This window comes from Furipterus horrens, unplaced genomic scaffold (genome assembly GCF_987537825.1).
Source record: "Furipterus horrens unplaced genomic scaffold, mFurHor1.1.pri manual_scaffold_10, whole genome shotgun sequence".
In the NCBI taxonomy this organism is placed as follows: Eukaryota; Metazoa; Chordata; class Mammalia; order Chiroptera; family Furipteridae; genus Furipterus; species Furipterus horrens.
In genome coordinates this window covers 53,895,558-53,910,812 of record NW_028327180.1, presented here as the reverse complement: position 1 = coordinate 53,910,812, position 15,255 = coordinate 53,895,558, and the positions used below count along the sequence as shown (strand labels likewise).

General features: G+C 40.8%; 1 protein-coding gene across 2 annotated transcripts in view; it reads right to left on the bottom strand.

Annotated features, from left to right (window-relative positions):
• Positions 1-15,255, bottom strand: part of DOCK5 (dedicator of cytokinesis 5) — a 191,165-nt gene that overhangs the window by 35,671 nt on the left and 140,239 nt on the right. For both annotated transcript variants that reach the window (XM_090290277.1, XM_090290278.1), the window contains exons 28-34: positions 11,890-11,988; positions 8,302-8,396; positions 6,621-6,699; positions 4,937-5,037; positions 2,695-2,753; positions 2,262-2,416; positions 1,386-1,471 (exon numbers count right to left, since the gene is read on the bottom strand). In XM_090290277.1, the coding sequence (XP_090146403.1) occupies positions 1,386-1,471; positions 2,262-2,416; positions 2,695-2,753; positions 4,937-5,037; positions 6,621-6,699; positions 8,302-8,396; positions 11,890-11,988 (674 nt within the window). The remainder of the gene's footprint in view (positions 1-1,385; positions 1,472-2,261; positions 2,417-2,694; positions 2,754-4,936; positions 5,038-6,620; positions 6,700-8,301; positions 8,397-11,889; positions 11,989-15,255) is intronic.

Genomic DNA, 15,255 nt, shown 5'->3' with positions numbered 1-15,255 from the left:
AAGAGAAAAAGAACAGGAAGAAATGTGTTCAAAGAATTAGTCCAGATTCTAGGATTATTCTTGGGCACTGGAGATTTGCGTGGTCCATTTTTCTGAGCTAGTGATGCAGGAAGAACAAAGAAAACAAAATAAGATATTTATGTGAAAAATCAGCTATAAGACAAAAAATGAGTACTTTATCATTTGTCAGTATTTTGGATGTGTTTGGATGTGTCTGTTATTTCTCCATTTAATTCCCGTAGGAGATCAGAATTATAAGTGATAAGCTGGGAGGTTTGAAGCCTGTCTGAACAGGCAGATCTAATAGAAATGGGATACAAAGATCCACAAATGGTCTTAACAGTGATTACAAACAACGTAAGGAAAACTGCTGGTTCTTTAAAATACAGATGAGTCATCAACTCATTTCTGACTACCCAGTGTGCTGGTTCCTTAAAAAAATCTTAAGAAACAGAATGAAGTTGGCAGCTTCATCCTCAAGCACAGTCTCATGCACTTCCCTCACCCCCCAACAAAAAAGGTGAATAACGACATGACCCGGGCACAGCCCAGCAAGGTGGTCAGTACAATAAAAGTTCAGAGAACAGAAGACATAAAGCATCTAGGAGTTACAGCCCCGGATAGTGGGAGGACTCAGAGATAATAATGATAATAGTAACCAGCACAAACACCAGAGCAGCCAGCATTTGCTCAGCATCCAATCTGTAACAGACACTAGGAAAATGCATGATCTCAATTCATCCTCACCACAACACCAAGATATAGATCCTATTCTTGTAGATGAAAAAAAAAGAGGGGTTGGGTGGGTTGCATCACTTGTCCAAAGTCAAAGGCCTGGAATGCGGAGAAAACAGGATTTGAAGCTCAATCTCTAATTTCAACATGCAAGTGTTTCTAACCCTGGTTTTATAGTGTGATTCCCTATGAGCAAAGGAGAGTTAAGAGCACAGGAGGGTGATGGGTGGGGGTGGGGGTGAGGTCAGTGGGGAGTAGGGGTGCTAATGGGAGCACAGGGAGGGAGTGAATGTTGGACTGGGGCAGGGGAGGGCAGTGTGAAGACCAGCCCAGTTGGAGATGTCACTAGTGTTCTTGGAGGTGTTTTCAGGGCACAGGGTATATTAAAATGTAAAGAGGAACCTTGAAATATGTATTTCCCTTATCCTTGACATTGTTGCTTTGAAGCCATAATTAGAGGTGTTACCACTTTTGGTGAAGTTCATCAGTTCAAACACTGGGCAAAACGCTTTGTACCTCCCCCCCACCCCCCTCTGCTCTGCTCCCAGTGACTCTGTGGCCCCTTCATGGGCGTGTAAGTGTGGTGCAAACCTGCGTCCCCCAACTCTGACCAATGCCATTATCTTGAGGTTTGTGTCTGAAACACTCACAGTTTTTCCAGGAGGACCTTGTACTGTTCATCTCCTCTGCCGCCTTCCACTTCTTGGTCCAGCTTGGTGATCAGCTCATTCTCAAACTGAAAGCAGAGCCAGAGTTCCGCAGGCCAGTGTCATAGCTTAGAAGAGGGCATGGGAGACACCCCACTGGCCTCTGTAGGTTTGCCCAGCCCCCTTTTTAAGTTGTAAATTAAAACTTAATTCCCAGAGGAAGATTGCACGTCACACCGTCCATCAGCAGTGTGCCGAAGCCCTATAGAAACTTTCTGAAGTAGCCTCTTGTTACTTCCTCCTTGGCTTATATTCGCAGAGAAAAATTACCTGAAACATTTTTTTCCCTATTACAACTATGCATATAGAAACAGCTTCACGATTCTAATTTTCTATTTTATTTTTGCTTCTTGTCTCAGTCTCGGCAATGGGATTGCTTTTTTTCTGATTTTTCAGAGCTGCAGAGCTGCAAAATCTTTCTTTCAATATTAATATACTGCATAGATAAGGAAAATGGAACATAGAAAAAGCATAAGCAAACTGAGGTCATAAACCAGAGCCCTCTGCGTCATCCCCTTGATCCTCTGCCTTATTCTCAGCTGCAAATAGGATTATAAGTGCATGAAGTCATATTTTCAGTATCCAGACAGAGAGGGCGGCTTTAGGAAACACATGTAGTAGGAAAGACTGCTTTGAGGCTGCCCTCAGTTGGAATATCTGCTTCTGTCTCTATTGCCTTACAAACTGACATGTAAAAGAAAAATTTCAGACCAACTTTAATTTGTATTATTCAGGTTAGGGCTTCTCTATATGGAAAGAAAATAAACAAGAGTTGACTATACATGCATTACTAAGATTATAGGTCTAACCACCTCTTACCATATGGAAATTGCCATTTCCACTGAAATTGAACTCACACTGCATCATATCAAAGAAAATGGGGATGGTGGCTTTCCGGAGCTCCGCTTCAGGGGTCAAAGTGACCTCCAGAATGGGACCCACCATGGAAGGGATGAATTTGATTTTGTGGGGACCTGCAATGGAAGTAAGGAAGATAGTAAAAAATAAGCTCATTGGAAGTACAGTGTTACCATCTTCCTCCACAGAACCCCTAAGAAAAGAATATGTTCATGTGGGTAAATCAACTCAATTCAGAACTGAGGGACTAAATACCGTATTCGGATAACAAGTGGATGTCCTACCAAGAGTCAACGCTCACTTCCAGACACACGGATCTTAGGGTTATTGGAATTAAAAAGAGTTCATTGTGGCCTAGGAGCTGTGTGCAGCTCATTCAAGGTTCCACACTCACCCAGGTTGTACCACATGTCCCGGATTCGAAAGCCGAGCTCCTTTCTCATGTCCCCATATCTAGGAAGAAGATAATAAACCGAGAGAATGATGCAAAGTGGAAACGAGTATTTATACTAAAATAAGGGGACTAAAAATAGCCTGTGTCCCTCTAGGTCACAGTTCAGGCAGGTTTTGAGGCAAGGTCACTTTAAGAGATAAAGTTGACACCTAAACAAGCCCCCTTTAAAGCCCCACGGGGGAGGGGAGCTCCCACAGCAGGAGAAGGGACCCATGCAAATGCGGGAGAAGAACTGAGATGCTGAGACCGACAAACTGACTGAAGGGAGAAGAGCAAACAGCATGCTCATCATTGAAAAGAATGATACACGGGGGTACGATTTATACAGTAATGTAACTGATGCCTAACACACATGCTGTATTTATATACTTATTTTTGAGTAGTCTATATCTAATACCACATTGGAAAGCTCTGGACATACATTCTCAATGGGGAGATACTGTCCCCAAAGGGGTGAAAATTGGTCCTTGGGGGCAAAAGAAGCCTACTGTTTTAATGAATAAAACACAGGTACACAGATAATACATAAACAGATACGCATCTATCTGTTGGATCACTATTTCATTGCAGGGGTGATTAGAAAAACCATTTCTAAAAAGGTTACCTATAGGGTTGATAATGGAAAACAAAGTGAGAAACCTTGGTCCAGACGGTGGTTTTTTTGGGGAGGTGAATAAGAATGATCTAGAAACCTCTTAAAGAATACATATTTCTGGGGTCACTACATCACATATTAGATCAAAGCCTGGGGGCTTGGAAAAATAGAAACAGGGCGGGTCAAAGCAGATCCTGCTAATGTTCCCAGGGAACTCGAATGGGGACCTATGACCCATCCGACAAGCGGGTTCTACATTTACTACTTGAACTACGACTGTGCCAAACATTTTTTTCAGATTCTGCCTTTGGAAATGCCTTCAGAAACCAGTATAAAAGCCATATTTAAAATTTCCTCTTACTATTTCATTTTAACAAAACCACCTAATCTAGTTTTATTATTAAAATTAAGTAAGTGTATGTGGTCACTGTCTGGCTCAAAATAGACAATAAATAACAATTCCTATTGTTTATTAATACTGTTGATGCTACTTCTACTAAAAATAAGAGAAATCTTAAAAGAATTTCATCACATTTTTATAACCTGAATATATACAAATGTTATCTCCCAAGGTTTATCCCTGCCCATACATGTGCATATTTTTACATGGATTATACTCACAGCCACACTTTGACCAAAACCAGAATCATTGATCCTAACTAGCCACTTTACCAGACTTGGTGTCAACTAACTTCACGTATGGTTCTTCAACCAACATTAAATCTCTCCTTGAAAGAAACTATGTCATTTAAAATATTCTAAAGAGTGAGATTAAGGCATCCATCTTAAAAATCAATTATCTTTTGGTACCCTCCCCACAAAGAAATGTACAAAACAAGTTTTACTTTTATCATGGAAAACACAATCACTAAATTTCCATCTCTTAGCCACTTATCTGAGTGTTTTGGGGATGAACCAGGGGTCAAGGGATGCCAAATAATTTGTCTAGAAGCCAGACATCCCAGGAGGAGGAAGAGAACTAAAGTTTCACAGCTTTTTAATGATAGATTTCTCAAGTTCTTTCTAACCATACAGCCTTTGAGTTTCCAGGCTCTTGAGGAACTCTGAAACAGACCTGATACAAAAGCCATGAAAAGCTCCCCTGCAGCTCTCATCATTCTTATGCATTAGTCCACTTTGAAATCCGAGCAGGAATCTGCAGGGCATGTTTGGGTGATGCCTTAGTCTTGGCTTCTGTGCTGCAATGACCGAGAGGTACCAAAGCAGCCTGCTTTGGGGAGCAGGAGGGGTACTCTGCCTGCAATTTGGACAAGTTGCCAGCAGAGGGCAGCTGTTCTTGGGGATAGGAGTACTGGCCACCTTCCTGCCTCTCCATGCAGATTCTCTAAAAAGAATATGATGGGTGATGAAAAAAAATGAATGGGGCCTTGAGAAAAGAGTTATGGATCCAGGGAAATAGGAGGTCTACAGAATAATTATAAGACCTATCTCACTAACAAGGGTGGTAGCGAGTGGACAGTAATGTTTGGGATACCCAAAATCTCTCTCTGAAATGGAAAAATCACCTACCTCGTCTTGAGCAAGTTTAAGAGGACACTTACTTTCTAAGTTTAAGAGGACACTTACTTTTTAAAAATTTTGGAACGCTTGGCTTCAGAGAAGGTTTCAAGCTGAAGGGACTCATGGGTGAGAAATGCGACTGCCAAATGGAAGTAATTGTTCCAGAGCTGTTCAAAATTAATTTAATTGTGTGGGTGAAAAGAAATGGAAAATAACATTAATAAGGGATCATCATAAAACAGTACCATATGGTACAAGTCAGTTGCCAGGGATTAATGAAAACAAACAAAAACGAAAACAAAATAAAATCTACAAGACTTCTTTTTCTTCCTTGTGTTTCAATTATTCAAACCTGAAAGTTTTAACACTTAATTTATGCTTTAAAAAAAAATCCAGCCCTGGCTGCTCTGGCTCAGTGGATTGAGCGTCGGCCTGCGAGCCAAGTGTCGCTGGTTCGATTCCCAGTCAGGGCACATGCCTAGGTTGCACGTCAGGTCCCCAGTTGGGGGCGCGAGTGAGAGGCAACCACACATTGATGTTTCTCTCCCTCTTTCTCCTTTCCTCTCTCTCTAATAAATAAAATAAAATAAACAAATAAATAAATTAAAAAAAGAGAAAAATCCAAATGATTGTATTTGTCTATACTCCTGGGATAGAGGCAAACTGCTTCCAAGAACTATACCTATTTATAGTAGTTTGGCAATGTGTATCAAAAGCCCTAGAATTCTGCCAAACTTCTGAACTAGTAAATAGTTTAGGATTTTATCTTGGCAAAGTAATTCATGAGTATTTAAAAATTTTTTTAAACAAGAAAGGTCCTCCAAATACTAATTAACCTAACAGAAAATGGAAATAATCTAAGTGTTCATGAGAATATGGCTAAATAAACCACGGCCCAGCCAGACAATGGACTATATTCAGCCATTAAAAATGTTGTGAAAATATTTAATGTCATTGAGAAGAGCACAGAAAAAGTAAATGAATAAAGTAGATTAATAGGTTATCAAAGAACTTAACAGCTGAATTTCATTTTGGCACATACATACAAATACAAATCTACAAATATAGCATACATATATACATATATGGATATACATATACATATACACATATATATGTACATGATACATCTAGTTATCTCCTCTACTATGACTCTTCTAACATCCCACGGATACAAACAAAGGCACATGATATAGCAAAGCATACCACCCAGAGAGCATATGTGAGCACAGAGCCCCATGGGAATAGGGCCCTGCCTGCCTTCACCAGGCCTAGAATAGCGCTCTGTACATATAAATACTCTATTTGTGGGATGAATGAATGAATGAAGGTGCAGCTGTTGGTTACCTGTTCTCTTATCATGTTGGACTTTGAAGCAAGTGGGTACAGAAGTCCCTTTGGAAACTAACCGTGGGTAGGTAGAGGGGATCTGTGAGTTTGTCAGCAAGTACATGTGTGCCTGTGTAATTGGCTTATGTTAGCGGCAAAAGGTAACACTGTCTTTCACTTCTCTTCTTTTTGCTTAGTTATATTTTCTACTATTACTTCTTTTACATGTATTAGTTTTACAGAAAGAAGAAAGAAAACCCTGTTTTGTTATGTGTGGAGCACAGAGTGATGTGCTTTAGGAAAAGGAGAAAGGACAAGAAAAGTTTTTTCATGTGAAAATCATTAACTCTAAAATGTTTTCCAAAATGAACTGGTTGTCTTACATTGGCTGAGAATTTAAGGAACTCCCAGGCATACTTACCTGAAGTTCAAAGCTTTTCTGATTCATAAAGCACCTGGTGAGCACTTCAGCAAACTGATTTATGGCCCGGAGGAAAACCCTGGGGGAGGAAAACACAGGGTAACACAGGCAACTTCCTGCCCACTGAAAGCCTTCCTATCGGTGTTAAAAACCAAAGCAAACCAAACCTGAACTAGGCAACAGATGACCTTTAGATCTCTCAAGGTCCTTGGAGACCAGTGACAGAGCCCGGCCTGGAGAGGACACTGAGGTCAGTGTCTAGAACTGACTACAAGACGCACTCAAGGCTGCATCCCAATGTAGGCCAGGAGGTTGGGCTGGGACAACAGGCCCGGCCCCCTGAGCTGTGATGAATAGGCCTGGACCAGGGCTCTTTGTGCTCTGCTTCTATTTCAATCTGCAATTTCCCCCTAATTTATACATAGTTGGGAAGGGTATTTCTAATTAGGTTTCAGGACCATGTTGAGTTAACAATAGTAGTGAGAATCATGATTTACTTTATTTGGCTCTTTAAAAAATTCTGATGCTCTTTTAACAGAACATGTGTATTTAGTTCATTTCACTTTCACTCAACAAGTATTTGTTGTGGGCCAGATACAAAGCATTGGCTTCGACTTTGCCTTGAAAGAGACTGTTTCTGGTCTTGAGACGTTTACAACTGGGTGGGGGTGTCATCTGCAACCATGACAAAAAATATGGAAAATTTGATGAGGAGATATAGAGAGGTAAGGGAAATCAAAGGAGAGGAGATGGCATCCAGGCCAGAAAGACTACTTTCGGAGACGGCATGTGAATGGGTGGCAGGCTGACGGACAGAGGTGAGGGGAAGGCAGGCAGGCGGCAGAGCAGCAGGAGGAAACGCACAGAACTCGTTCAGAGACCAGGAAGCCACCAGTGTGGGTGGAGTGCAGCTTGTACATAGAGGGAAAGGGTGGAAGACAGGCTAGAGGTGCGGGTGGGCCAGGGTGCCAGGCCTTTGGCTGTCAGAAGGACAAAGGCCACATGAAGCCACCGGCAGACAGCAGGGAGAGCTGATGCTCACGATTCAACGAAGAGACAATAGCAGAGAGGAGTCAGAGCACCTGCAGGGGCCCAGCGAAAGGAAGAACGTGAGCCCATAAGCTGAGCTTGTGGAAGTGGGAGGGTCCTTGCTTGACAGATGATGCATTTGAGGCTAAGGAGTTAACAGCACTTCACTAAAGTCAGAGCGCTGGTTACTAGACCCAAGTGCAGTGACCCTAGAAGAACATGGGAGTTAGGGGCACTTACCTCCCCGCCCCCGCCAGTCAAAAACTCGCATCTAACTTAATCCCCAACAACTTAGCTACAGTCTCAGTTTCACATCGGCAGGTTCAACTAGCTGTGGATCAGAAATAGTATTTTCAGTCTGAAGTTGGGAATTGTGGATGCAGAGGGCTGTTGACCGGAAGACTTACTGATACCATAAACAGGCAACTAACTCATATTTTGTATGTTACACGTATCATATACTGTATTCTCATGATAACGTACGTTAGAGCAAGAACATGTTGTTAAGAAAACCACAAGGAAAAGAAAATACATATACTGTATTTACTGGAAAAAATCCATGTATACATGGACCCGAGCAGTTCAAACCCATGTTGTTCAAGGGTCAGCAGTATTGAGTCACATGCCCTGGGCTGGCCATGGGTGCTCTTACCTGCTCTGAGTCATATTCATGACCATCCAGTCTTTCGCATAGACATTCTTTCCAATCAGATCCTTAAACATGATAAAAGTTTCCATGAGGAAGTCCTGCAGAAAACATGGGAGTGGCTGGAGAAAAACCGGGTTCCATTTTCTAAGTCTTCCCCCAGCATGTGGACAAGAAGAAGCATAACATCAGAATAAGATGTTCCTGCTCCCATCGTAGAAGCTGAGCTTTTAAATAAGGTTTGGGGGATAAAAAAGCATTTTTTACAGCTGTCCTATGATTTGATTTTACACTATATACTCTGATGAGGCAGACAGGATAAAAAAATTGTCCACGTTTTACAAATGATAAAACTGAGGCTGTGAAAAATTAAACAACTTGCTTGAGGTTGTAGGAACAAGGAAGCAGAAGAGCCGGGAAAAGAACTTGGGGTTCTGAACCAGATATTTAAAGCCAAGTGTTGTCTGAAGAGATCCACTGCACTAAAATGAACTCTCCACCATCGTGAGAAAACTGATACTGCAAGTGACTGAGTCCAGTTCTTCTTTATTATTGTTAGAACAGAGCCCAGATGCCATGAATCAGAAGCAGAGTCATGACTCTTGCTATCCCAGGAAGGTAACCAACCATGTGCAGTCTGGGAGAAGGGTCCCAAGTGGTCCTTAAAAGAGATTCCAGCAGTGGATCACGCTGACTGCAGTAACTAAGAACGAAAATCCAGTATCGGCCAAACAGCTATGTGACCCACCAGGAGGCTAGAAGCAAAAAGGAACTCAGAACAACTGCACTAAAAATCAAAGCTAAAAACTTTAAAAAGCTTTTGTATTTATTAGCTAGTTAAATTTAGACATTTTCCACTCGGATTCCTGAAATGGCAAGCCCGTGAACTTTCTTTAGCATGGAACCATGCAGCTCCGGCTTACGAATGACATCACGCAGCAGGAAGGGCACTGCATGTGGGGGCAGGAGGCCTGGGTCCTGTCTCTCACCACATTCCTCCGAGACACGGGTCAAGTGGTTAACTTCCTTCACCTCAGATGCCAGATGGCGCGGGAACAGGAGCCACTCCTGCCCTGAGACCTGTTCCACCCTTGAATCTTCCTTTTGGTTCAGTGGAGAGTCAAACGTGACTATCCTCAATTCCGAAATCAGAGAGGTATTTCATGCCTTTAAAATTTTTTCATCCTACCAATTTATCAACTATTCTATTAACACTTTCCTTCAATTCAACAAGAAATCATGGTTTGTGAAGCTAGGGTTAAATCTGGATGACAGTTATTCATTTCACTGAATGGTAACCTAAGGTCATTGTAAACAGTGACAGGCATGCATAACAAGGGCAATCCACAGATAATCCCTCATTTTATCCACTCCCCCCACCCCCAAAGTCTGTCAGGTGACTTGTTGAGAAGCAGCAGGTGAGACTGAAAGGCCGAACTACTGAAAGGCAAAGGTTTAGTTGTCCCTGGTAGTCCTGCCACTGATGACTGTAATTCCACAGGGACAAGAATCCTCTTCCTAATTAAATAATAGAGGGGGAAGAGCTCACCATTGTTCTGGAAAACAAGAGTTAAAACCAGTTTTTTACTTAATTAATGGAGCCAAATTGTCAAGAATTTGGAGTCAGTATAACTTCCACTATTTTACCTGATTTTTAAAAAAAATTTGATTAAAATAAACCTATTTTTATATTAATTTTATCTTACATTTTAATAGTAGTAAGATTATTATAAATAGCTAGTCTTCATAGGCATTAATACATGCCAAGCACAAGCTAGTAATTTTCTATGCATCGTTTCAATCAATACTCACTCACATTAACCCTCAAGATAGGGCCTAACTTACAGATGAGAAAACTGAGTGTTAGTGAAGTCAAACAGGTTGCCCAAAATTTCATAAAAAGAAGTGTAAGAGCCAGCATCCAGTCCCAGATCTGGGTGCTCTAAAGCCTGTGTTCTTAAACCCACTACCCCATCTGCCTATGGAGGAGAAACAGCACTACCCTAAGCCTCCATCTTTCCCCTCCTCTCCTCTCCTCCTAATTCTCTTGTCCCCAGTCTCTGCAGACACATCTGAATGTGCTCTGTTGGCACACCTGAACGCACTGTACAGGCACACCTGAATACGCTGTGCAGGTACACCTTTACACGCTCTGCTGGCACACCTGTACATGCTGTGTGAGCGCACCTTTACACGCTCTGCTGGCACACCTGTACATGCTGTGTGAGCGCACCTTTACACGCTCTGCTGGCACACCTGTACATGCTGTGTGGGCGCACCTTTACACGTTCTGTTGGCACACCTGTACATGCTGTGTGAGCGCACCTTTACACGCTCTGCTGGCACACCTGTACATGCTGTGTGAGCGCACCTTTACACGCTCTGCTGGCACACCTGTACATGCTGTGTGGGCGCACCTTTACACGTTCTGCTGGCACACCTGTACATGCTGTGTGGGCGCACCTTTACACGTTCTGCTGGCACACCTGTACATGCTGTGTGAGCGCACCTTTACACGCTCTGCTGGCACACCTGTACATGCTGTGTGGGCACACCTGTACGTGCTCTGAAGCACACCTACACATTGCTATGGGTTCGTTGCCATGCTACCTGCCAGGGCACAGTCCAAGTGCAGTCCCAAGTAGGCGCACAGATTAGGCCACATGGTCCAGTATAGTATTTGGAGTGTTCATTACTGGACCAGCTGCTACTACTAATACTCAACAGTAGTTTCTCCCCAATCCTTGTGTGTTTCTCCACCTGGGACCTCACCAAAGGGGGGTGACTGGCAGGAAAGGAACTGATGGCCTCGATGCACCAGCCACAGACTATTGGTGCAATAGAGGCAGGAAATAGAAAATCTAGAGCACAAAAGACTGAAATGTGCATGGATTATGGGAAGTTATTGAGAGCAAAGACCCGTGTCATGGGACATCAAATTGCTGATACAGATCTGTGTCCAGCCCACTCCTTAACAAGGTAAGATGACATCATCAGGGACATTTTACAGCCACTAAAAATTCTCTGAAGGGAAGACTCCTGAAGAGCAGCTGGAGGCCTAGCTGTCTCTCAGGCAATCTTTGCTTGTATGCTGAATAGTAACTAAGAACAATTTTCTTGTTTAAAATGAGAATGAAATACTTCAACAGAAGATCCAAGGGTTATAAGGGGCAGGTATTACCTCTTCTTGTTTCCCTTTTCAGGGAATACTAAAAGTGATGATTCGACCACCTCCAACAAGACTTTGCACACCTCTGCCTCTTAAAATCCTTGCCATGGCGTGAGTAACTATTGTTCCTGAAAATGAGACACTATCCTCTTTAAAGGGCAAAAAAAGATCTCTCAAATGTTTCTAGACAAGGGCTCTCTCTAAATCCAAGAAATTTAGAAGTTCAGTGAGGACGCCTTGGTATACAGATTATACTCGTCTTCAAACCCAATCCCAGAGAGAAAGAACCAAGCCTCTTTTTCTTCAGCCACAAGGTGCTGCAGGTGGATGGCAGAGACCTGGGCCTAGGATGCTCAGTTCTGATTACTCTTTGGGCTGAACATAAGAATTCTCCAGGTTCCTGGGACTCAGTGAAGACAACTTACAGTGACATCTTGTCCGGTTTTGAAAGTGCTAATGTAGTGGGTATAGTGGCCATCTTCCATCTGGCGCAGGATGGCGATCATGCACGCCACAAAACTGCCCTGGAGGAGAAAGAACCAGCTGATGGAACAAGACCTGGCACATGTAACATGCACTCTGGCTTTGCCCACCCAAACCCCCATGCAAGGGACCACAGCAAACTGGAAACATGTTGCATGCCAAGGTCCAAAGGGCATGCACTCTGCTGTTTCTGACTGAAAGGACCTCCTTTCGACTTAGAGTTAAGGCACGTAAAAAATGTTCCTCATCCCCACAACAGCTAAGATTGGTGCCACCCTGCAGGTCAAGGGACGCTGATGTCAAGCCCTCGGCTAGACTGCTAGTGACGCTCGGCCAGCGGTGCCCTCCGAGTTCTTGTTGGGACAGTGCTGTAGGGTAGCAGTCCATAGAGCAATGTCTGGAATATTTAGATTGTTTAAACACGTATGAGTTTGGAGGAATGCAAGGAGGAAAAAGAGAGGAAGTAAAACAGAGTGGAAGAACAAAGAGAGGAAATGAGTCCTTGGTGGAACATTTCAATGTCACTTGTCCCCCTGTGGAGGCCTGTAGCCAGTTATTCCCAGTAGGTTGGGCACATGTAACTGTGTACCTGGTTTGAGGAAAGGGATTGAATAATTAGATGATGATTATTTTAATTTTGAGGTCAGGAATTACATATTCAACGAGTTTTCCCCTTGTCCAAATGTATCTAAGTCATATATCTTCCAGCCAGAGGGCAAATATCTAGAGGTAAATACCCTCCCATCCCCTGTGTATATTACCATGAAAACAACACAAATTTAAATGCAATGGGCCCACAGCAGATGAAGATACAGCTGCTCTTGGGATGGAGAGAATGACTCATAAGTACAAAACGCGAGTCCAGTCGGGTACACCTCCCTCTCAGTGGATGTCTGTCTTAATCTCTTGTTTTAAAAAGTTTATTTTTCTAACACAATGTACATTTATTGCACTAAGGCTTCTGATATATTCCAACCTAGCATAGTTTGTGTCCCCATTGATGTCTAACACCACCTGTTTCTCCAGGCTTTTGCCTCTTCTGGATATTGAAGTTTTATTTAATCTCACTTTTGCTTAATTTGCATTTCCTGTTTTGAATTACACATTCTGTCCATATATTTGTCAGCCAGCCACTTATTTTTCTCACTTGGGTGTTTGCTCATGTTCTTTACCCATTTTTAATTAAAATATCTTTTTTAGTGGTTTGCAATAGCTCCTTGAATATTAAAGCTATTAGCCACTTGTCACATATTTTACAAATAATTCTTGCAGTTTGGTGCTTGAAGTTTAATTTGCTTATATATATTTTTTACATATAAGGGTTTTAATTTTTTACCTAGTAAAATCTACTTTTCTTTTATAGTATCCTTTTAATTTTTAAAAAATTGATAAAAATATTTTTTCTCTTAAAAATAGGCATATATGCATTTATATTTTGTTTTAGCTGCCTTGGGATTTTTAAAAAACATTAAACCCTTCATTCTACCTGAGATTTATTTTGTGGGTATAGCGTGAAACAAGAGTCAAACAAATTTTTCCACATTATTCATATATTTTCCAAATAAGTTTATTACAAATCTTCACTTTCCCTATTGAAAGGTAAAACTTTTCATGTAATCTAAAGTCTCCTTTTAAAGTCTCTCGGTTCTGTTTTGTTGATATATGTACTCTATTGTCTGAGTCTGACACTGTTTTAATTATTGTAGCATTATAATGTTTTCAGATCTGGTAGGCAAGCCCTGCATCATTACTCCTACTGGGCTATTCATTTATGTGTAGCTTCTCTTCACTTTTACTCTCATATTTTTGTGACTAAATTAAATGGAATTTTTCCAATCTGTAAATAACTATTTTTGTAATATAGAAAGGCCACTGAATAACATTTATTTTGAAAGTAGTTAAATAAATTATTCATCGTTATTAAAATTTCAGTTAACTCTCTTGGGTTCCATAGATATGGTAGTCTTTTCAGCTAAAAATCATGACAGTTATTTTACCCTTTCTCAGATTTAAACTTAGTATATTTTTTGGTCTTATTATATTGAATAGAACTCATAGAAAAATCTCAAGAGTTTTGACATTTAACACCTTAATCCTCTTTTTATGAACATCAAGTAATATATTGCCTGGAGATTGAATGTTAAAAAGTCTCCGCCTACTCTTAATTTGGAATAGATATTATATCTAACACATATGCATTTGTGGAGTCATGAAACTTTTTTCCTTTTATTGAATAGATATATTTCATTAATGGATCCTTAAATAATTAACAATTCTTGAATAAGCTGAATAAACTATATTAAACCATATATAGTTATGAAAATAGTGTATGTATGCATATATATGTAATATATAGTGTGTATGTGCATATGTATATAATATAGTGTGCCTATGTGTATATGTATATAATATATAGCATGTATGTGTATTGTATATAATATAATGTGAATGCATGTAATATATATACCCTGTGTATATGTGCATATGTGCATTATATAGTGTATGTGCACATGTATATAATGTATATAGCATGCATGTGTGTATGTGTATAGTGTATAGTGTGTATGTGCACATGTATATAAGTGTGTATATGTAGTGTATGTAATATATACACACACTGTGTGTATGTTCATATATGTATAGTACATAATATATAGTATATGTGCATATGTATGTAATATATAGTGTGTGTATATGTATATGTTTATACGTATATACTATATAGTATATGTGTGAGCATAGGTATATATATCTAATGCATGTATGTGCACATGTATATAATATATAGTATGTGTATATGTGTATAATATATAGTATAATGGCATACATATATATATCTAATGTGTATATATGCACATTTATATAATATATAGAGCATGTATGTGCATATTTCTCTCTGTGACTGCCTCTGCCTCTGTATGTCTTTCCCTCACTTCTTCTTCCTGATGTTTATCTTTCTCAAGCTTTCTCCCTGGGCTCTCCTGTATCTTCATCGCTCCATGTGTCTTAGCCACGTCCGATTCCATCTCCTTGTCTTAAAAGAAACACGGTAGCAGTTCTGCCACTTTCACATTCACACCCTCAACCAGCTCTCCGAACACAGGCTGAGCCAAAGCTCTTGAGTTGAACAAGGGGATGATGGATGATTTCTCTACTAAAAGAAGCTGAATAGGTAATTTAAACTCAGGCATATTCAGTACTATCTGTCTCATTATCTGTATGAATATATCATTTCATAAACTATATAGTTACCAACCTGCGTTTCTTCATATATTCTTCACATACATGGCAGAAATGGCTTGGCAACA